We start from the raw sequence: 23,159 nt of genomic DNA, 5'->3' as shown, positions 1-23,159 counted from the left end.
TTCAATATTGAAATATAAATTTGTGAGTGTTTGCTAAATTACATGTCACAAAGAGTCTTTGCTTTCATTAAAAGATAGATTTTGTTTTAGGAAAAATAATGTTAATATTTCAAGGGTTCAAAGGGCAGGTAGAGTTACATGTAATGTATATAACTTAATCTTTTGACCTTTAAAATTATTGATTGTTGTAAAAGGAAGAATGAGATTGATGTTTTTCTATATTTAAAAAGTTGTTTAAATAACTATTTATCATTACATTTATTACTTTTTCCTTTTTTTCTGATGCAAAAAAATTTCAGTAGATGAATTTTTTACGTTGTTTAATTTTTTTAAGATTCAGTAAACAAGTAAACTTGCTGATAAAATATTAAAAATTAAATTTACTAGCAGTCAATCTCTTTTTAAATACTTTCTTGATTTTAGTATTGAAAGCTATAGTAGCTGAGCGTTGTTATCTGACACATACAAAAGTATATATTACAGAAATTTTACAAACAATTTTCATTTAGAAAAACTATAAATAAAATATGTAACTAGTTTTAGAATGACAGCTAAGAAACAGCCTTCTGGTTAGTTAGATGGTAAAGACCTTTGTATTGTAATTTTTACAAAAGTTATTTTATATTAATCTTCTTTTTATTTTTACATAGATTTGTTATATTGTTTTTAGTTAACTTAGTTTTTGAAGCTTAAATGTTTTTTACTAAGTATAGTATAAAATTCTACCAAATTATAAATTTATTAACTTAAATCAATTTTAAAAAATTAATAAAACCATTAATTTTTCATTTTTTCAAGTATATTGATATTTTATAAGCTAGCACTAAGTTGAAATATTTTTCATTTAACTTTTGAAAACTAAAGATATTATCAAAAAATAAATAAAACCATTAATTTTTCATTTTTTTAAGTATATTGATATTTTATAAGCTAGTACTAAGTTGAAATATTTTTCAATCAACTTGTGAAAATTAAAGATAAATATGTTTGTTTAGTTTCCTATAAAGATGGTCACTAAAGAGAATTATGTCACAATTCAGAAGTTTTTTTTTTATCAGCATAATTTCTTTAAAATAAATTACTCTTAGCTCAATATTAAGTTAATTTTTGAAAGATTTTATCTAATAACTATAACAATTTTTAGATGGAAAGTTGAGTGATGAACCACAAGAAGAAACTATTTTAGGAAATGTTAGTAAACTTGCTGTGACTCCACCAGGCTATGAAGGAAACATTAAGAAGGGACATCTTGTGTTTGATGCATGTTTTGAAAGCGGTTAGTAAATCAACTTGACTAGATGATTCACCATTTTTATTATTTTTTATCTATAAATACTAAACAATGAATATTATGTTAAGTTTATTCTTACACATAGTTTCCAATATCTATGGTTACTCATACTAACTTAAGTTAGTTTGAAAGATTTTGAACATATTAGGCTTGTTTAATTTTTTAGTTTGACTTATAATAAGATTGTAGCTTCCAAACTTTTCCTACTTTATTCAATTATTAGTGGTGTAACAGTATCAACTTTAAAATAGGTCTGCTTTTCTGTTATTTTTCAACTTTTTTTTTCATAAAAGTTTAGTTATAAAATCAAAATCACGAGTTTTTTTTAAGTTTATTAATTTCTTTATTAAGGGCATAGGGGGGGGAGGGGGGTAAACACCCTTTTTTGGTTTTTGATCTAATTTTATGTAATTTTTACTAAGCTACAAGATGCTTTTTACAGATTTAAAAAATTCAAAATAATTTTTGAGATATAGCCGGTCAAAGTCGGAGCCAACAATAGGTTCCTTATGGGAGGCGCAAACTAAAACGGCAAAAATAGACTATTTCACTAAAAATTTATCTTCTCCTACGTTTTTTGAGATAACTACCTCAAACTTTCAGGAAATGTTCCTTGATATATTTATAAAATTCTATTGGAAGGAATTTTTACAAAAATAAAAATTTTATATAAAAAACAAACCAAAAAAAACAGTTTTTTTTTTGTTTTTTTGTTATAAAATTTTTATTTTTTAATTTTCTAAATACTGCAAGGAACACTTCCTGAAAGTTTGAGGTAGATATCTCTAAAAACGTAGGAGGAGATATATTTTTAGTTATTTCTAGTTATTTGCCGTTTTAGTTTGCGCCTCCCATAAGGATCCTATTGTTGCCTCCGACTTTGACCGGCTATATCTCAAAAATTATTTTGAATTTTTTAAATCTGTAAAAAGCATCTTGTAGCTTAGTAAAAATTATATAAAATAAGATCCAAAACCAAAAAAGAGTGTTTACCCCCCTATGCCCTTAACAAGTAATAGAATGTATCAATTTTTGCTTTTTTATGTGATCCTTATGTTTCTTTTAATTACTAACATCAGTAGTGTATTTTTTAGTAATTTTATCTTAAAAGATCGTTTTATTCTGTGTAATAAAAAACTTAAAAAAAATTATTTTCAGCCTAAATTGTTGCTTAACTTTTTAGATATTTTATTTTAGTTTTCATTTCATTTATATAATATATAATAAGAGTATCAAATTAACCTAAAAAAGATTTTTTGTTAACTTATTGTAATTGTTTGTAAAACTAATAGTGTAGTTGTAAAAACATGAGTCAACATACCTCTTATTCATGCACCCTTGAGTTGCATGAAGTCATTGTTTTTTTAGTTTTTAAGAGATTTGCCACACACTAAGGAAATTCAGGGAAACTCAGGAAATTTGAATTTTTCTTTTAAACTCAGGGCAGTTTTAATTTTTTCTAAAAATTTCAGAGAAGTTTTAAGATTTGAAAAAATGTCTTAGGGAAATTTTTTTCTAGATCTAGAATGAGATTTAGTTAATCCAGTTTCAATATTTTGTTCTAAAAAATTAATTGTTTAGTTATTTATAATTAATTTATTTATTTTTAAGTGCCTATTTAGAAATTTTTTAGCCTTGCGGCTAATTCTTTAATATTCTTAGAATTAACATTGTAGTTTTTTTAAGGTTATATTTATATTTATTATGACTAAAGTTAAACAAAAACAAAGAGTTAAGAGATATAAAGGTTAACTATGCATTAAAAAGTTCTAATAAACTTTTTATTTTTAGTTTTTATGTAGTTTAATAAAATTATATTGTACTTTAAGTCGTTATATCTTAAATAAAGTTATTTGTTATTTGTTTACAACTACTTGTTTCCAGTAAAAAAAAGTAATTGAATTAAAAAAAAAAGTTCTACTCTTTTCTATCATGTATAAAGTTGACTAAAATGTTTACACAAAATTGTGCACAAATTTTGTTTTTAATCTCAATTGATTTAACTTTTTAACATTGAATTTTTGAAAACAGTTTTTTTCATAAGTTTAGTAATTATCTAATGCAGAGGCGTACACATACAACCTTCTTTTTATTGTTAAAGAAGAAAAATGAGCATGAGGTATTAGTAATTTGCGCCAGAAGAAAAAAAAAATAAAGGCTTTGAAAAAAAACTCTAGGAAACTCAGGGAATTTTTTTGTCAATTACGGAAGATGTTTTGACTCAAAAAGTGGCAACCCTGTTGTAAAATTAACTATACCAAGCCATGTTTTGTAGCTGTTTTGCAAATGTACACTGTTTATATACTGAAAATCCTTAACTATATACAGTAACCTCTCGCTTATTTACGCACATTGTGTCCACAGAAAAAATTAGTAAAGATACAAGAGATTGTAAAGATACAAGAGGTACCGAATATACTTACTATAATGGTGTTTTATAATATTGCTTCTAGTTAAAAGCAAACTGGGGACTTTCCTACTTTTAACAATTTGTTTAGTTTATTTATAAATATGAAAACAAAAGATAAAGCTATACAACTGTTAAAAAAAAGGATTAAAATTTATATTAAATAATAATAGTTGTAAAAAAAATTACTAATTCTAATAAGAAGTAGATTTTATCTTTATGTTTTTTTATATGTGACTTATTTAATACTTAACATTTATATTCTATTGTACTTAGCAAATTCAATTTATAATTAAGCATTTGTTTACAATTAAGAAACGATGTGATGTATATATTAAAATTTGTTTCTATAGTCTTTTACAAAAAAATGCATTTGGTCTGTAATGGATTTCTTTTTTTGAACAAAAATACATAAGATATAAGAAAAATGTTTAACAAAAATTGTTTATGTTACTACAACTTTTTCAATTTGACCTTTGCCCACATAAGGATAAACTTAAATTTAATCTCTTATTGTTAACAAATTTTCTGATGGCTTGAGGTATAACTAAATATTTGTCAATTAGTCTTGAAACATAAGTTTACAAAGTCTAAAGATACAGAGAGGTGAGTTAGCATTTAAAAACATATTTTAAATTAAATATATAAATTTGTGCCTTATTAAAAAAAGTCAAATTTTTATTTTTTTGAAATTTGAGAGTTCAAAAATACGTAACTAAACGAGAATGCGTAACGTCACGAGTGCGTAAAGATGCGAGAGGTTACTGTAAATGCAAAAAAAGTATAAAATATAAACTGTTTTACAAACTAAGTCACAATTTTTTCTTAATAGATAAAATAAGCACAAACTTTGAATAAGTTTTTGCTTAAAATAGTAGAAAACTATTTTTGATCATAGAAATGAAATATATTTTTATACAACAAACTAGGTTTGATAGAGGTTTAAATATTTATAAATTGAAACTTACAGTTATAAATGTTTATAACTTTCTTTTGAGTATCATATGTGTTATTTGAAATATTTTTGTTACTTAATTATGTAGCCAAAATCACATCTTATTATTTTAATTGAATTTAAGGTTTTCCTTTTAAATTGTAGTAGGCAATTATTACTATTTTTTTAAATATTTCAATCCATCTAGTTGACTATGGAAATATTTTTTAATGTTTACTAAAATATTTTAAACTACAATCTTTAAGCCGTTGTGTAAAAGGTTGCATTATTTTTATCAACATTTTTTTTCTGTTTATTCGAAGTTTTTCTGTTTATTCTAACTAGTTGTTACAATACGAACTCATTCCTTTTGTTTACAAACATAAAGTCAATATTTTAACTGTTTTTGTAGGTAATCTAGGACGAGTTGATTACATAAGTGAGTTCGAGTATGATCTTTTTATTCGTCCTGATACTTGTAACACAAGGTTTCGTGTCTGGTTTTATTTCACCGTTGAAAATAACAGAGCTGACCAAGTTAGTTAAAGTTGTGAATGATTGTATCAAATTCATAAGAAATAAGGGTTTTGTCCAAAGTTTTTTTTTACTTATAAAACACTCAATAGATATTTATTAAATTGATGTATCTATATTTTAGAGGGTGATATTAAACATAGTCAACTTCAGCAAGACGAAAAGTCTCTACAGAGAAGGAATGTCACCAGTTGTAAAAAGTACAAGCAGACCTAAATGGTATTCAATCATTTTATTTAAGATTGAAGTTTACAAAAGCCTAAGATTGGATTTATAAAACTATAATTTTTTCTACTTTAAAACTATTGTTTTATGTTGTTTGTTTACTACTCATTTTAGCTAAGCATAGACATTTTATCATACTTTTAGGCAAAGGATTCCTTCAAAGACTGTATTCTATTACAAATGCCCAGATCATAGAAAAAATTATGTCATGTCATTTGCATTTTGTTTTGACAGAAAGGATGAAGTCTATTCGTTTGCTTATTCTTTTCCTTATTGTTACTCAAGACTTGATAGATACCTTACAAAGCTAGAAAGCAGAAATTTAGACTTTTTCAAACGCGAAACATTAGCTTGGACTGTTGTGAGTTTGTGTTTGTAAAAATATTAAAATACACAAATAAGAAACTTAAAAATATCAGTTAGAATAATAACCTGCTTATATTGCTCAATTTAATTAAAGTTAATGAAAATTTTGAAATATTTTAGTAGATAAAAAAAGTTCTATACTTTAGTTATTTAATATTTACATCATATAAAATCAATTCTAACAAAGTCTGTTGAAGCTTTGAACCTTATAATTTATTTTTTAGTTAGCTTTTATAAGTAACCATCAGAATAAATAAGATATTTTTTGCAATTTTTTTATTAATTTTGAAAATTAAAATAACACACATGTATATGATAAGTTAATATTAAACACTAGATTACTAAATATTAATTTTTTATTAATATTATTTTTCAAATATCCTACTAATCTGCTATTTTAAATAGTTTGTAATTTGTTAAATTTGTTAAAATGTTAAAAAACTGTTAAACAAACAATGTTAAAATTTACATTGTATAATAAAATAAATTATAAGATTATGTGAAAACCCTGTTGTAAAATCAATAAAAAATAATACTTAAACATGTGTACTTGATATTTTAAATTAAATAAACTATCATTGAATAAATATATACACTAAAATTTAACCTTCAAAAAATCATTTACCAGCCAAGAGAGCTATCTATTTAAGTACAAAATATCAAGTTAAGTACAAATTGATTTATTGCTTACACTTTCTGACATTAGACTTTTGTTTTATTTATTTAAAAGATAATATTAAAATTTAAATTAATAAGATTATAGCTTTGGTTTCAAATTCCAAGTTTTGTATAGTTATTTTTTTTAATAACAAGTTACAATCAGGAGATTTCGGCTTGATGGGTTTGATCTGGCCTGTGGGCTGTAGTATGTTATTCCATGTTAATAGTTTCAAAACTTTGAATTTTATAAGAATATTCAAACCAACACCACATAAAATCAAACCAATTACTTTGAAATTTTTTAAAACTAGATTGTTTATATTTAAAAAACTTTGAGTTAAAAACTGTGGGAAGCGAGAAAAATTTGTTATGTATATTTTATAAGTTTGTGGTTTATAATCTATCAAAATTATTTTCAGCTTTCTTAAATTTGTTCAATTTCAATTTTTTATTGATTGTAACTTATAAGTGTTTACTGTTTTATATAAACAGTAAATACTATAAAGTAAGAGCAGTTTCATAAAAAAACTTGAATTCATTTGTGTTTTTCAAATCTACACAGTGAATATATATAAGAAAACACAAATGTTTTTTTTTTACTTGAACCTAATGTTTATGACCTAAAACCCCCAAAAAAAACTAGATAGTCAGAAAAGTTAATGACAAGAAAATCTAATAACAAAAAATATAATACATGCTTACTATTTCAAAGCTAATTAAGAATAAGCTGTGATAATTATGAAGAAGGTATATTGAAAACTTCTAGAAAAAATTGTTTTATAGTGAGCCATTATTTTTGATTATTTAGTTATTTTTTCCTTGTTACGTTTTTAACTCTAAAACTACTGTTACTACTGTATATTTTGAAATTTTTTTTTTAAAGCTTTACAGTATAAATGTCATCTAAAAATTTTACTAAGTAAATTAAAGTTGTAGGAAACAAAAACATTATGGTTTAAAATTTTTTAAGTACACTATGTACCCATAAGTGAGTTTAAAAGTTGTTAACATTTATAAACTAATGATATTTTATACAATTAGATAGCTTTCTTGGCTGATTAATCTTTTTCTGAAGGTTAAATTTTGGTGTATATATTTATTTAACGATAGTTTATTCAATTTAAAATATCAAAAACACATGTTTAAGTATTATTTTTTACTGATATTACAATAGGGTTTTCACATAATCTTATAATTTATTTTATTACACGGTGTAAATTTCAACATTGTTTGTTTAACAGTTTTTTAACATTTTAACAAGTTTAACAAATTACAAATTATGAAATATTTATAATAGCAGGTCAGTAAGATATCTGAAAAATAATATTAAAAATCAATTGATAGTTAGTTATCTAGTAATTAATACTAACTAATAATATCTGTAAATAAGGTTGTGCATATAAGTTTTTAATAATTATAAAAAGAAACACCTATTAAAAACAAGTTTACAAAAATAAAAGTTAGTTAAATGTTTAAACAACGTATAATTTAATTTGAACATAATTTAATAAATGGGTTGGAAGCAACTTTAAGTAAAAGGCCATTTTTCTTAGTAAAAATTACTCGCAGACTGCATTGAAAAAAGTCTTTTTCTGGTCGTAGTTATTTATGATATTTATAGTAATCAAAAAAAAATTTTCTTCTTAACTAAAAGTAAAAGATATAAAGCACTGTTAATTACTATTTGTTCAGTTAATACCGCTGTTTGCTGACCCCCGTTTAGAAATTTAGATTACAAAGTTTGATCAAAAACTGCAATTGATAATTCAAAAATAATATTTTTTCTTTTCTTTTTTGTAGTTAAGAAACACAAAGTTTTCTTAAATTCCTTATAATTTTTTTTTACTATTTACTTTTGCAACTTCTGTATAAAAAAAGACATTTTTTTTGTTACCATAGGTTAAATTATTTGTTAGTAATATTTCTGTTAATACTTTAATTGTTTTTAGTCATGGTTTGTGTATATATTTTTATATGCTGTGGTATATTTTGCTGAATTAAGTATTTCTTCACTGGTATCTTACCTTTATAGATAATTATGTTTAAAAAAAAAAAACAACAACGAATTTGATTAATAAAAAAATGGTTTATATGCAAAAAAAATTGTTTAGGTTTTATATGTGTAGCTTTATTACCTTCTTTAATAAAACTTTTGTTTTAATTTTTTTGGAAAAATGCTAAAACTGATTTTTCTAGAAGCAAAAAAAAGAGGATAAGTTAAGTTTATTATGTTGGTTAAAATAGTTTTTAAAATATGCACGTTGACAACTGTCCTGGTCAAGACGTAAAAATGTATCCAAGCAAGTGGTATACGGCTCGATAACCGAAAGGTTTTTTCGTGCACCAGATCTTAGGAACAAATATTTTGAGCACTTTTTCGTCGTTCAATAAATAATACAATAGAGTCAAAGTGTTCTGTTTACTTATCTTAAAATTTCTCAATTATCTTCAGCAACAACGCAAGCTTGAGCTGCTCACAATCACGTCGCCTGGCAACCAGTGCGCGCAACGCAAGCAGAAGGTCGTCTTCGTGACGTCACGCGTCCACCCGGGCGAGACGCCGGCAAGCTACGTCATGCAAGGCTTCATCGACTTTCTGACGTCGAAGCACGCGATGGCGCAGGTGCTCAGGGACGCCATCGTGTTCAAAATAGTGCCCATGCTCAACCCTGACGGCGTTTACCTGGGCAACTACAGGTGGGTTGTTGAAAGTCAATTACTTTAGTGTTTGTTAATGGTTGGTACTAAGTTAAAAAATAACTGAAGTAGAAAGTTCAAATTGAGTAAATGTTATTTTGAAAAAGAGTACATCGTGATTTTTGAAAATATTTTACAGTTTTCAAACTAAAACTAAAAAATTAATCTCTTGAACTTTTAACAACTATCAAACAATTGAAACTTTTAAGGCCATAGGGGGGGGGTCCAACATTTTTTTTTACAAAAATTAACTTTGGCTTTTATATGAAAGCTTTAAGTACAAACTACAAGCCAGTTTTTATAGAATTCAAAAATGTCATTTAACTTGTGAGATATTTAATTTTTTGTAAAAATTTTCTGATATAAACGTATGGACTGCAAATTTTTTGGGGTCAATTTTCTCGGAAATTTAAAAATTCACTAAAAATCTATCTCCTCCATCATTTTTCAAGCAATCTTCTTCAAATTTTCAGGAAATGTTCCTTATATTAAAAGGAAAAAACTTTACTTTAGAATTTTAATAATGTGAAAAAATAAAAATTTTATCACAAAAATTAAAAAAAAAGTGTTTTTTTTCAAAAAAATAATATTTTTACAAATTTTTTTTTTAAATTCCAAAGTAACGTTTTTTTTTATTGTATAAAGATTAGACTGTGAAAGTTTGAAGAAAACTGCTTAAAAAATGTAGGAGGAGATAGATTTTAAATAAAATGGTCTTTTTTCGCTGTTTTAGTTTTCCCTTTCCATAGGGAACCTATTATGCGGCCCGACTTTAACTAGTCATATCTTAAAAAATAATTCAAATTTTTTAAAACGATAAAAAGCATCTTCAAGCTTAGAAAAAACTCTTTAAAATAAGATCAACTTGTAAAAAACATGGTTTACCCCCCCCCCCCCCCCCCCCCCCCTATGGCCTTAAATACTTTTTCGTTTTAGTTTATTGTAATTATATATTTACTAACGTAATCATTATATTGACATGTTAAACTGTTACTTAAGGCGCTGAAACAGCAAAAAAGCAATAAGGTAAAAACTCCTAATTGAAAAACTACTTAAACTTTATTAGACTTACTTTGTTTTATAACTAAATAGTTTATTTAAAGATGCTCACTGATGGGATTCGATCTGAACAGACATTGGCAAGACCCGTCTCCGTGGGCTCATCCCACTCTGGATGCCACTAAACAATATCTCATGCAACTCAACGCAAACCCAGTCAGTTTTTTTACAATGTACTATGTAGAATACTAGTTTGGTTGATATAGTTATTGTTTTTAAATTAGTTTTAATTTTACCAAGAAACCGTTGAAAGTGTTATTTGAAGCTTTATGAGTTCGTTGATGAAAAAAAAACTGCCGTTAACTCTTGATTATATATGTCAAAATTTAAATTCAAATTTAACTTTATCGAAAAATCATAAGTTTGCTCAGAGCAAAATAAAATTTGAATTTTTTTTTTTCAAGTCATAAAGGAATCAAATATTTATGTTATAAATGTGAACACGTTAAAAAAGTTGTATACAAATGTATAAAAAGCATTATTTGTAATATCATTTTACTAAGAAAAAACTAAAAGTTTATCTACATTTTATTTTGTGAGCTAAAAACTTCAAGTTCTCTTTAAGCAATATAAAAGTCTAATGGTCAAAGCTTTCATAAGAAAAACTGTTTTTTTTTTTAAATTCCTGTATGTTATTCATAAATTAGTTAATAAAAAATAAACTGAATTTGGAAGAATTTTTGCTAAAACTGGTACAACACAGACTTTTAGAATGAATATTCATACTCTGCTTTTTTTTATCTTCCATAAACAACAAATTAAGGTTACCAAACCTGACCCCTTATCTCTTAAAGACTGCTTTTATTTTTGGAGGTGTCATCTGACAGCTTGTATACAAATGTGAAAAATAAGACCAGCTTGTGAAGTTCTGCTGATCTCATAAAGCAATTTACTATTTTCACAAAAAAAAAAAAAATTCACAAGAACTTTTGTTTTTACACAGGACACGGAAGTGGAGTTCTACATCGACATGCACGCGCACTCTACCCTCTCCAACTGCTTCATGTACGGCAACATCTACGACGACGAGACCAGGTTCCAGCGCCAGTCGGTGTTTCCCCGCCTCATGTGCGCCATCTGCAACGACTTCTCCTACGCCAACACCGCCTTCAACAGGGACACCGTGAAAGCTGGCACCGGCAGAAGGTGGGTTGTGTTGATTGATGTTTTTATATAATCATGTAAGTGACGTGTTGAAATTGGTATGATATGTAGTACTTTTGTTTTGATTATTTTTCTTGACAGTTGTTTATTGCGCTAGTTATACAGCTAATTGCTGCTATTTTTAGACAGTTCACGAGCCCTTTTAGTTTTACTACATTATAAGTTGGAATAATAATTGTTTGTTGAAGAGGAGAATTGACGCTTAGAAATATGGTTTAAGGACCTGTTGTATAAAAAGACCATTCAGTCATCAAGCTACACAAAACTTGATTTCTTTAGCTGTTTCAGCTATTAAAGTCTTTCAATAATAAATAACTTAAAATCAAAGATAGAAGTACAAATAAGCAATGACAAAACTAAAATCCTAACTTAGTAATACCTTTACATGATAAACGATAGTTAGATATCTGCTTAAAATATAAACTAAGGAAACAGTATAATCTAAGACAAGAAAACTTTATTTTTACTGTAAGAGTTAAATTTTATTTACAATCTGAAATATAATAAAAAAATATGCATTCACCTAAAACATATGAAAGAAACATCCTTTCCTACCCTGTTTATTATTATTATTTTTTTTTTTTTAAATATGCCTTAGTTAAATCTAGATTCTAGAACCTTACAAAATTTACTTTGTCTTTTAAATTGTTTATGAAATTAGTCCACGTTTAATATATCATGATATTAATTTTTTTTGAATACTTTGTTCAATAGTTTCGTACTTTATTTATGTTATTTTGTAATAACACCTAAAATAAACTTGTAAATGTTTTTTGATTACATAAATTAGAAAAAATAATATAATATTTGTTGTTTTAGTCTTTTTAAACTTTAATCATAGGTTTTGTAATTAATATATCGAAGTACAAATGTGCAAAATATCAGATTTCTATTATGTTTGTTATAAAAGGTTCGAACGAAAAAAATTCGTGGGTAAAAAACTTTAGTAGTTTCAATTAAGCAAGTACTTCGTAATTTGTTATTATAAATTAAGGCTTTGTTTATAAGCACAATTACTTCATTATTTCCCGTTTTATTTGTTCTACTTCAAAATAATAAACTGTGTTTGATATTAATCAAGAACTGCATACTAAGAACAAAGATTACTTAAGTACGTTGTTCAATATTCACCAGTTATTCATTTTCTAACCAGTCAAGATTGCAATCGATAATTACACTCTAATACTTATAAGTTTTTATATCTTTTATAGTTTATTTACCAATCTTGATAACAAAATTTACGTTTTTCCAAAAAAATAATGTATCTTGTTTTATGATCTTTTATTTATGTCGGTTTATTATTTTTGCACGGTAAACTCATACAACATCTGGTATCAACATCTTCTGTTGGTTGATGCCAAATACTTTTCGGAATCTCTTACCATAGCTGAGAAGCCTATTAGCTTTTGTCAGATATACATTAGTGTAAAGATTATTATTAGTTATATCATTTAAATTGAGTCTAAACAACTTTTTTACATTCTTCAAAGTTTAGGTTTTAATTTTACTTTGATTTAAATGTAGCTAGTTTAGAACTGAATAACTTTTTTAAAATCTTTCTCTACTTGCTGGTTTTAGTTAAGTTGAGTCATATCTGCCTGAATGTTACTAATATGATTTTTTTTTAACTTGTTTATTAATTTCTCTGAGAACCTACAGAAAAATGTCTTCATTTTTTTCAACTTTTTCATTTTCAATGCATGTATCTTTACATTATTGCCTTGAAAGAATTTTCAATATTGTTTGAACTTTATAATACAGCTTTCTTTATCTTATTGCATTTTTTTTATAATTTCAAACTATACATCTATTTCTTAGTAGTTTATTATCCTTGTTTTTTTAGAAAGTTTACAAAAAGTTCCATATCATCAATTGCTTATTCCTACTGCCCAACTTTTCTTTGACTTCCTTCAGTTCATGAATAATGGCGTCAAGTTCTTCCTTTTATGGTTAATTAATTTTTTAAATCATCTTATGTACCTTCATGGTGACTTTAGCCGATCTCATTTATTAACTTTTCGTTATACAGCTCTTGTCTTTTCAACCAAATGGTTTATTATTATTATTTTTCAATTTCATTTAAATAGTATGGTAATTACACTAATTGAATAAAAATTGCAAAGTGCCATCGTTTTTACTTGTGCAAATTTCAACAGGCTCCTGGGAGGCGTGTTGGACGAGGCCGCTCACTGCTACACGCTGGAAGTTTCGTTCTACAACTACCACAGCGGAAACTGCTCGCATGTTCCTTACACGCCTGAACTTTGTTTGAATAAGTTTTTATTTTGTTTGAACTGGACTGTTGTAGATTTTTTTATTTCATTGGTTATCAATTAGTTGTATATATACTTTAATGTAAAACTGTTGAATTTTCTTAGCTCTATAATCACAGTGATTCCAAAAATATAGTGTGCACACTTTAGGAACGACTAAATGTGATTTATGCTTTGTATTTTTAATGATCTGATAGTAAAAATGTCTAAAAACGTTTTAGATATGAGAATCGGAAGAAATTTGTGCAAAACTTTTATTGATTATTACAAACTTAGCCCTATGCTTTCCATGTGTAAACCTTGGAGCGGTAGTAATGCAAGTAGCACTACTTCTGTAAATAGGTATGAAATTTAATGCTTATATATAGTTTATTAGTATTTTGATTTTATTTGTTAATTTAGCTGGTTAAAAGCTTTTTGATACTCAGATTCAGCGTATTTACTTCGGTTAGTTTTGATGGCTATTATTTAACTATATATCGAGAGTGCTTTTATTTGTACTGTACCTTTGAGTAATATGTTGTAAATCTTTTTAGAAACAAACGTTTTTAACACACAGTCAGGAAAAGTCCAGAAAAATGAAAAAAGACAAGAGTCAGGAAAAGTGGGGGTTTTTGAAAAAATGTCAGGAAGTTTGATATAAACATGCTCTAAATAAGAAAGTTTATCATCACTATAAACTGCATTTTGCTAATGTTATTTTCAAAAAAAAATTTGCTTTTGCAAATCTTTTTTTAAAGGTCTAATAGAATGTTTGTAATAAAATAAAACCTTCTATGATCTCTTGTGAATCTTCTATGTGTTTACTATGTGATAGAGGTACAAGTATTTCGCTTATAGAGCTGTTTATTGCATATACATTGATCATACACAAATGGTACAATGGAAGTTATAGATTTAATCCATTAAAATAACTGTTGTTGTAAGCTGTATAAAATTAAGATAGAAAACTTTACATAATTTCAAGTCTTTTTTTATGTATCTTTGAATCAGTTTTAATAAGGAGTTTGATCAAAATTCAAGATTTTTTTTCAGGTCGACCTGTGGCAACCCTGTGTTATAATGAACCTTTAAATTACATAAATAATAAGTTTTGCATCACGTAACTTTTTTTTACTTATAGTGTAAGGTGTCTTTCTTTTTGTAAACTTTTGTAATAAAATAGCCAACTCAAACAGTTTTCGTTCCTAAATAATTTCAAAGTTTGCTGCTTTTAAAACTTATTGTGTCATATTTCATTTTAAAAGCTCAACATATCTGAAAAAGACATACAACAATCGTTTTTTTTTTTTATCAAAAAAGTTATTTAATTTGAAGAAAATTATTTTCTTATAATTTATGTTTTTTATAAAACACTCACAGATTTCTATAAAATTTTTATAACTAACACATTTATTATTTTACTGAACCTTTAACATTTCAAGATAACAAATTAAAAACTCCGTAAAACTGCACTTCAAAAAAGCTTTTAGTATCAATGTTATTTGCATTAATCTCTTATTTTATTAGATTTATTAGTTTTAGTAAAACATTCCAATAAAAATCTCTCATATAAAAACTTTTTAAATACGGATTTTTTTTTACTTCTTCTTTATTCCATAAAAAACAAGCATTAAACTTTTTTTTACTAAAGCTGTTTGTTTTTTATAAAATTTTAGTTTTCTAGTATTTAAAAAGTTCTAACAAATTCTAAAATGTTTTCAAACTATCTAAGGTATGTTTGCTGTAGGCTTGAGGTCTCTACATCAAAAAAGATTAAAAAAACAGATAGATTAAAAAAATAAATAAGTTGGTAATGAAAAACTTACCTTACATGCATTTGTATCGAAAACTTTTAACAAAATGACTATATCTTCTTAATTTTCATAACTCGTTGAAGTGTGTTAACCCTTTAACACACAGAAATATGTGTTAGTGTAACAAAGAAAAAATACTGTTTAATTTGTTATTATTATATCTCGAATATTAATTAAAATTTTTATGTTCTATACAAGCAAACTTATCATTTTTACTTAAAGCTTCCATGAAAGAGCCAATGTTAGTTTTCGTATAAATAACCCATAGACTCATATGTCCTCAAAATATTTTTAAGGAGACAAAAAACACACGAATAACTAAACTAAACATTTTAAAAACACATATCAAAGTATATTACATTACATAGTGTTAGTATAATATATTTTTATTTTATCAACTTCACGCTGTTTACAAACTTTCGGTTCACAAATTCAATAATTGGTAGAACTGAATGATAATTCTAGCCCTGAATGCAATTTTAAGTCTGCTTTCCTTATAATTCTCTGCACAACTTTTATTGTTCCAGAGACGTTTTGTACAGATAGTTGCTCTCCAATAAATTGCTTCGTCATTAAAATGAGCTTTTTTATTACATTTTTTCCTTATTAAACGTGAAATTATTGAGAACCGCATGCAGCATCTGCACAGAAGTTTCCGCAATGACAATTATACGACTGACTACATTTAATTAAAATTCAATCTTTTCAAGCACCCGTGTTTCTTTCTCATAAATAATTTATTACACAAAATATGGATCAGAAAGCTCAATTAATGAAGATTACGTTGGTAAAACAAGATTTATTCAAAGAGATAGCTCAATACGTATCGCAACACTACAAGACTCATTAAGTTTAATGTTTTCCTGACCAAGCTGATAAAAAGTTTTGTTTTACCTTTGAAGTTGAAAGAATAAATAGTTTCATATGTAGTGTAAGTTAATGTTAAATTAATGATGTAATAAAATCTATACTAAGTAAAACACCTCACAGTAAATTTACAGTTGTGGACATAATAACACTTCCTGGCTTTTTTGTTTAGCTTTATATAAAAGCGTTGTATAAAATAAGCTAAGGCACTTGAACCGTTTGTAGTAAATATTATAAATAATTACTTTTATATTGTGTATTAAACTTTAGCTACCAGCATTATAAAAGAGTTTGAACTAAACTTTTTTTTTTGTAATGGAACAGCTTTGGTTTTTTAAAACCGAAACTTTTATTAGTCACAAATAAAAGTTGTTATTCTAAATGTCTGCAGTTTCAAATACGCGTTTTATTTACCTTCAAATAAATTACTTTTTTTAATTAATCATGATCATAATTTTTTATATTTTACTTTAGAATCTAATTTCAAATGTCTTATTTAATTATTTTTAGCGTTTGTAATAAAACGAGCATACAAATTAACAGTAGAGACCGAAAAAGTAAACCAACTACAATTCAGAACAACTGGAACTTGAACCAAAGTAGATGAAAGAAATAAAAAAGATCAAAGTCATAACTTGAAAAAAGTTCATAGAACACCAACATAGAGTCAAAGAGAACAACAATTAAAAACTGTGATATTTTTTTTTAAACATTGCCTCTTTGTTATTTTTTTATTGACTAAAATCTTAGTGTGGTTCTTTTAATTTGTTTGTGATTGTGAATATTGCTGTGTTTGGAAAAGTTTGTTTCGCATTGTGGTATTCAACTAAAATTTAACTTTTTTTTGTTTTATAAAAACACTTACATGCTACCTGCTCATTCTATTTGATGCAAATATTTTATTTTCACTATATTTTTAAGTACTTTATTCTAAATTAGTTTTGTTTTGTTTAAAATTCCAAAAAAAAGTATTTAAAAAAACGTTGAAAGCAGAATAAAAAAAAATCCAAATTTTGGGTGTGAGGTATTTTAGGACTAATGGTTTAAATTTAATATTTAATTGTTATTTTCAGGTCATTTAAGTTACATGCTATGTTATTAAAGTAGTAGTTATATAATACTTCCATGTAAGTGTTCAAAAAAACTCTAATAGTTCCTGTTGAAATAACTAATATTTGAAGAAGCTGTTAAAAATAAAAAGATTGATTGTGAAAACAAAAGTGTAAAAAATATTTTCAGGATAGCATGATTTTACGAAATAACTTTTTTACGGCTTAATTAGCAGTATGCTGGAACATTTTTTTATATCAACTCCAAAATTAATGTGAAGTTATATTATAAGACAAAATGTTTTTTTTATTATACTAATGTTCCACAAAATTGTTTATGTATGTAAACGTAATTATCAAACACCTAATATAAACAATAAAATTATGTTCCATAATAAATTAAAAGAACATATTATTGTAATAAAGTTGTATGCTTAAGTGAACAACGTTTTATTGCATGAAAAACTTATTTCTGTTCAATTACCTTATAGATAGAAATTTAGTTGATAAATTATGTCAATTGTTTTAAAAAGGAATTGGTTTTACAGAGTTTGTTTATATATACTAAGCATTTATGTATTTTAAATAAAGTTGATATTTGTTATGAATAAAAAAATGTACGGTTTACTTTAAATATAAACAGATTTTTGATTTGTTTAAACATTTTATAAATAATATTATTTGAAATATAAATTTATGATTTATTTTTAATGCTTTACAATTAGTTAATAAAACCTCTGAACTTGATATTTTGGAAGTATATAAAACAGTCTTTCTATTTTAGATCAGGGGTCAACAGTCTTATATAAGTTTATCAGGACAATTTTCCAGGAAAAAGTTCCTCGTGGGCCGCACTATACAAAAAAAGACTTTCGCGAGCCTAAGTTGTTTCAAAATATTTTTGGTAATCCACATTAAAATGCTATTTAAAAAAAAAGTTTGATAAAGAAGTAATAGTACAGCACTACTTAGAAGTAATTAAAAAAATAGTAGCCTAATTTTAACCTCTATTTTTACTCTTTTTAAAAAGGTACGTTTTTAGCAGAATGTATTTCGCGGGACGCATACTTTGGCTTTGAGGGCCGTAGTTTGCCAATCCCTGTATTAGGTGTAAACCTTTTGTAAAGTTTAAGCTACATAATCTTAACTTCCACGATAGATAATTTAAATCTTTTGTTAAAATTATAAAGGTCCAAAAATTGTTTTTGATTTATCTATAAAATATAATATTAAAATTGTAGTTAAATAGTTTCTTTCAGTAAATGCATAATCAGCATTTTTTAACGGTTACATTTATTAACTTTTTAATATAAAAGTAGTTTTTTTCGCTCTGCATATAACAATCCTTAGTTCGAACTAAATGTTCAGGGTAATAGCTGAGAGTTTCTAAAACTATAAAAAATACTTAGGTAAAATGGAGTCTAAATAAAGGTAAAAAAAACCTTTCTAATAAATTGTACTTACTCAATGTAAGCAGCTAAAAATTCAGCCTTGATGTAGCTAAAAAGTAAAAAAAAATTATTGCACATTAAAATATTTGTGCAATATAAAAGATGTACAAAATCTTACTTTTAATTATCTGTGTTTCAAATTTTGTGCACTCTTCAAAGCATTTATTATTTTGTGCAAATAAAACCTTAATATGAAGGTTTTTTGAAAAAAAAAAAATTGTTCTAGACAAGACGTTAAAAGGTATCCGTGTTGCGACTCCATAACCGAAAGGTTCTTCGTCCACCAGGTCCTAGGACCATATATTTTGAGCGTCTTTTGTCGTTCAATAAACTATATATACTATGTTCTGTTTTTTAAGTTTATTAATATTTTTTTTTTTATAAAAAAATCTGAACAGAAAATAAAATTAAAAACCAAAACATTTTTGTTAATTATAGTTAAAATAAGTAATATTAAATTGCGCTTTTTGATTTTTAACTATTTTTTATGTTATTAGACAAATTTTTAAGTGCATCTTAAATTTTTTAACAAATTTTTCAAGTAGATTTATTACGTAGTTAATTATTGTTCGGTTAGTTTTTCTTTTATTTGTTTAATAAAGTTCATACTGTCCTGGAAAAAACGTTAAAAGGTATCCGTGGTGTGCGACTCGATAACCGATGGGTTTTTTCTGTGCACCAAGTCCAAGGGCCAAAAACTTAGAGCGCTTTTTTTTGTCGTTCATAAACAGTATATAAAAATATTTCCTATTGCCTCGTAATAGATTGTAACCGGTAAAAACTCGATAACCGAAAGGTTCTTTCGTACATTAGGTCCTTAGACCAAGTTTTATGATTGCTTTTCTTTTATCATTTAACAAACAATTTATTCTACACGGTAAAGAAATCAACGCTCAAAGTTTTTTTCAAAGGATCTAGCTAGGGTGTAGAATGACCTTCGGCTATCGAGCTTCAAACTATTAGTTAATTAACCTTATCCATTTTGTTTTTTAAATTGGTATTATTTGAAGTTAAAATTTTTTTCTATTCAAAAATAATATGTACGAGGCAAAAAATTTATGTTAAAAAAAAACATGACATATATATCAGAATGACTACTCGAAAAAAGGTATTTAAGTAATAGAATGAATTTATGCTTAAAACAATAAACTGAGATCTATTTAATTAACTTGTTTTAATTGTAAAAGTAGTAAATATTTATGTGCTTTGAGAATATATTATATCCTTTTGTCTATTATAAACTGTTCTATACACAACTGTAAATAAATACTTATTAAATTATATAAAAACAATAGTTTAGTCAGTTGTTTCGTACATGAGTACATGAAATATAAAACTTCATGTACTCCTCAGTAAGCTAAAGATTATTGAAATAGCAAACAGAAATTTATTTTTTGCATTTTTATAATAATTAGCGATAATACAGTTTATTGTACAGTTAACTGAATTTGGAAAATACGCTGTTTTTGTTAATTTATGCATTTTGGAAAGTTTGGAAAAGGTTATATTTGAAAAATGTTTTAAAATATTGGAAAATTTTTTTGAACTATTAGAAAAATGTTTTAAACTTCTCGTGTTTGCGGCTTAAATTTTACTTTGTTTTAATATTTAGTTAGTTTTGATTTTGCTAAAAAAGTATTTTTGGTAATGAATGCATATATTTTGTCTTTCGCTTTTCTTGTTTAGTGTTATGTTCTTATATGATTTATGAATTTTTATATTTTTAACGTTACAAAGTTTGCAGCCGAATTTAGTATTGAATTTTGATTTTGTCCTGTTTAATATTTCTCATATAACTTTGTAGCCTGTATTGTTATCTTTTAAATTCCATATGTAGTTCGCTAGTTCTGTTGTATGTCTTTTGTTAATATTGTTGAATGATGATTTGTGGTTTCTGTTTCTTTGTTTGAAAGTATTTCCTGTGGATTTCAAGTACTGTTTTGTTGTTTTACTTGGTGTTATTGTTGCTTTATATGTTATATTTGACACTAGACATTGGTTGTTTGAAATGCAAGGTTCTTTACGGCAATTGCAAAGTTTATATTTTATGGTGCTTTTATCGTCTATATTGTTTTTGTTTAATATTTTGTTGTTGTGTGCTGTTATTAGCTTACTGAGGAGTACATGAAGTTCTATATTTCATGTACGAAACAGCTGTCTAAACTATTGTTTTTATATAATTAAATAAATATTTTGCTCCAATTCAATTTGTCGAGCACTATCGACCAGAACTTTTTATAAAATCTTCAATATACATATATACATAACTGTAGATTCAACTATGACAAGGTAAATAAAAAAAATAGAAATACACTAAAGTTGTTTACTACATCATTTTTTTATAGAATCGAATAAATAGAAAAACTGGCTAGGATGTTTCGAGTTCATACTTTATCAGTAGTCTCGCTAATAGTTTAAATGTTTTACATTTTTGTAGCAATTACGATAAAGACTTTGTAGACGTACCTGAAAAAAAAATTATTTTTTTTATTTAGACTTTAGTACTAGTCTAAATATAATTGAAACATAATATTACACAACTTGTACTTGACTCGATCAATGACATCAGAACATAGTTAACACATATTGTAAGGACTATCTTTAGGTGTTGTAATAATCATTTAAATCTTAAAACATAAAAACAGTACTGCTTTTTATGTTTTACTCAGCCAATTTTTCTTTTAGTTAAAAATCTCTCAGATCAGTCTAGTAAGAAAACACTGATACTGTAAGTCGTATGGCATATCAGTCCACAGTTTAAAACCCTGATTAATAAGCTTGAAATTTATGCCTAAACCTACTACTGCTTAGTAATACAGAATTTTTTGAGAACATCTTGTTGAAAAGTTATGTACTTCAAACTAAATTTTTTAAATGACGCTTAAAATTAAATGGTAAAAAGTCATATTAAAATTCATACACAAATACACTTAGCATTAAAATTATTTTAGTTATTTTTATGTATTTTACACTTTTATCACATTTTTTGTAATGGATACATCTTAAACCTTTGTTTAAAAGGATATTGATTTCATTGAATCTAGTTTTATTTGCTATGCACTAGCATGACAAACCGTATCTAATGTGAAACATAAATAGTGATTTATATGTTAAACACTTACATTTTTCTTTTAAAAGTATCTCGTTTTATAAAAAATGCATTAATTTGTTTTAAGTAACATAGACTTTAAAACTTTTGATGTGTTCTGTATATTTTTTTTTCATTATTAATCTTTATATTACCTAAACTTTCCAAATACGTAAACTATATTTTCATTTACAACAGTAACTTATATTGGTATATCCTATAGCCGTTTAGGGGGGTTGGTTCATTCTTAGGTTTCTTTTAAATGTACATTTATTTTTAATGAGCAATATGTTAATAATATATATTTTTTATAAGTATCTTTGATAAATTTTCTTTAAATACCTTTGATTTTTTTGATTTAAACCTGCACCATTGTTTTTTATTTAAATTACAATCAATATTTTTTAGTTTATAAAAATTGTTCTTTTTCAAGCTGCTTTTTATACACTTTTATTGGTATTGTTAGCTTCTCGAAATAAAAATGATTATTTTCTCTTTAATGCTGAACTTTTTAACTAATTTATTTTCTTATGTATTACTTAAAAAAAAACTGTTGTAAAACATAGCTGTTGTAGCAACTTATTTTAACTTTTTTTTTAATTATAACAACCTAATTTTAACTAACAAGAAAGCATTAATTTTAAACGTCTAATTTAATTTTCTTATTTTAAACAGTAATGCTTACTAAACCTTAAAAATATGGTTTTAGTAAAACTATTACTAAAAATTATTGTAACTTTAGAACTTTATAAATTCATATTCACTTTTTTCTAATTATAAAAACAAAAATATATTTATAAGTTATAAGTTTTTTGGTTTCACAACTACTTATTATTTTAATTTAATCTTTAGCACAAGAAAACTAAACAAAAATACTTTTTTAAGTTTAGACACACAAAGCAACTAAATTTTATTGTTGACTTCTTAAAGTTTAATCGAAAAAAGATTTAGAACACGTAAAAACATTTGAAAAAATTCAGAAATAATTAAATAAGTTCTTAAAAATTTACGTTAACTCTACTTTTGAAATAAAATAAAATTAACATGAGTAAAAAAAACTTAAAGTGTTTTAAGAAAAGTAATACTATAATAATTTATTAGATATTTCAATTGCCGTATAATATATAAAAACACAAGCAAAACGAAGAGCTTTAAAATTGTTATTGCAACAAAGAACAAACACAGAACTAAGAAAAATAAAAGAAAACTTGATGAAAACAATCGAGTCTTGGCATTTTTTGAAATTTACAAATCTCACAACTTGGAAGATTTTAGTATGAAAAAGACTCCAAAACAAG

The 23,159-nt window shown here is 25.5% G+C and overlaps 1 protein-coding gene across 1 annotated transcript; it reads left to right on the top strand.

Moving 5' to 3' along the window:
* Window positions 1-482: 482 nt before the first annotated feature.
* On the top strand, window positions 483-17,194 carry LOC145849285 (cytosolic carboxypeptidase 6-like). Its single transcript, XM_082954446.1, has 11 exons — window positions 483-569; window positions 1,145-1,276; window positions 5,045-5,169; window positions 5,291-5,385; window positions 5,536-5,752; window positions 8,870-9,114; window positions 10,218-10,329; window positions 11,117-11,319; window positions 13,494-13,603; window positions 13,832-13,952; window positions 16,817-17,194. Exons 1-11 carry the CDS (start codon window positions 545-547, stop codon window positions 16,878-16,880), a joined length of 1,449 nt encoding a protein of 482 aa, XP_082810572.1. The 5' UTR covers window positions 483-544; the 3' UTR covers window positions 16,881-17,194.
* Window positions 17,195-23,159: the final 5,965 nt, after the last annotated feature.

Source organism: Thalia democratica, chromosome 1 (assembly GCF_965202585.1).
Source record: "Thalia democratica chromosome 1, ktThaDemo2.hap1.1, whole genome shotgun sequence".
Classification (NCBI taxonomy): domain Eukaryota; kingdom Metazoa; phylum Chordata; class Thaliacea; order Salpida; family Salpidae; genus Thalia; species Thalia democratica.
The sequence above is the reverse complement of the archived record's forward strand: the minus strand, read 5'-3'. Positions and strand labels throughout refer to the sequence as shown.

What these genes read in the sequence shown, in the direction of transcription:
- LOC145849285 (XM_082954446.1), top strand. Translation starts at nt 545, where the DNA reads ATGACAGCTAAGAAACAGCCTTCTG. An exon ending in AGCTAAGAAACAGCCTTCTG is followed by an intron (nt 570 to 1,144) that starts GTTAGTTAGATG and finishes AACAATTTTTAG; the next exon opens with ATGGAAAGTTGAGTGATGAA. An exon ending in AAAATAACAGAGCTGACCAA is followed by an intron (nt 5,170 to 5,290) that starts GTTAGTTAAAGT and finishes TCTATATTTTAG; the next exon opens with AGGGTGATATTAAACATAGT.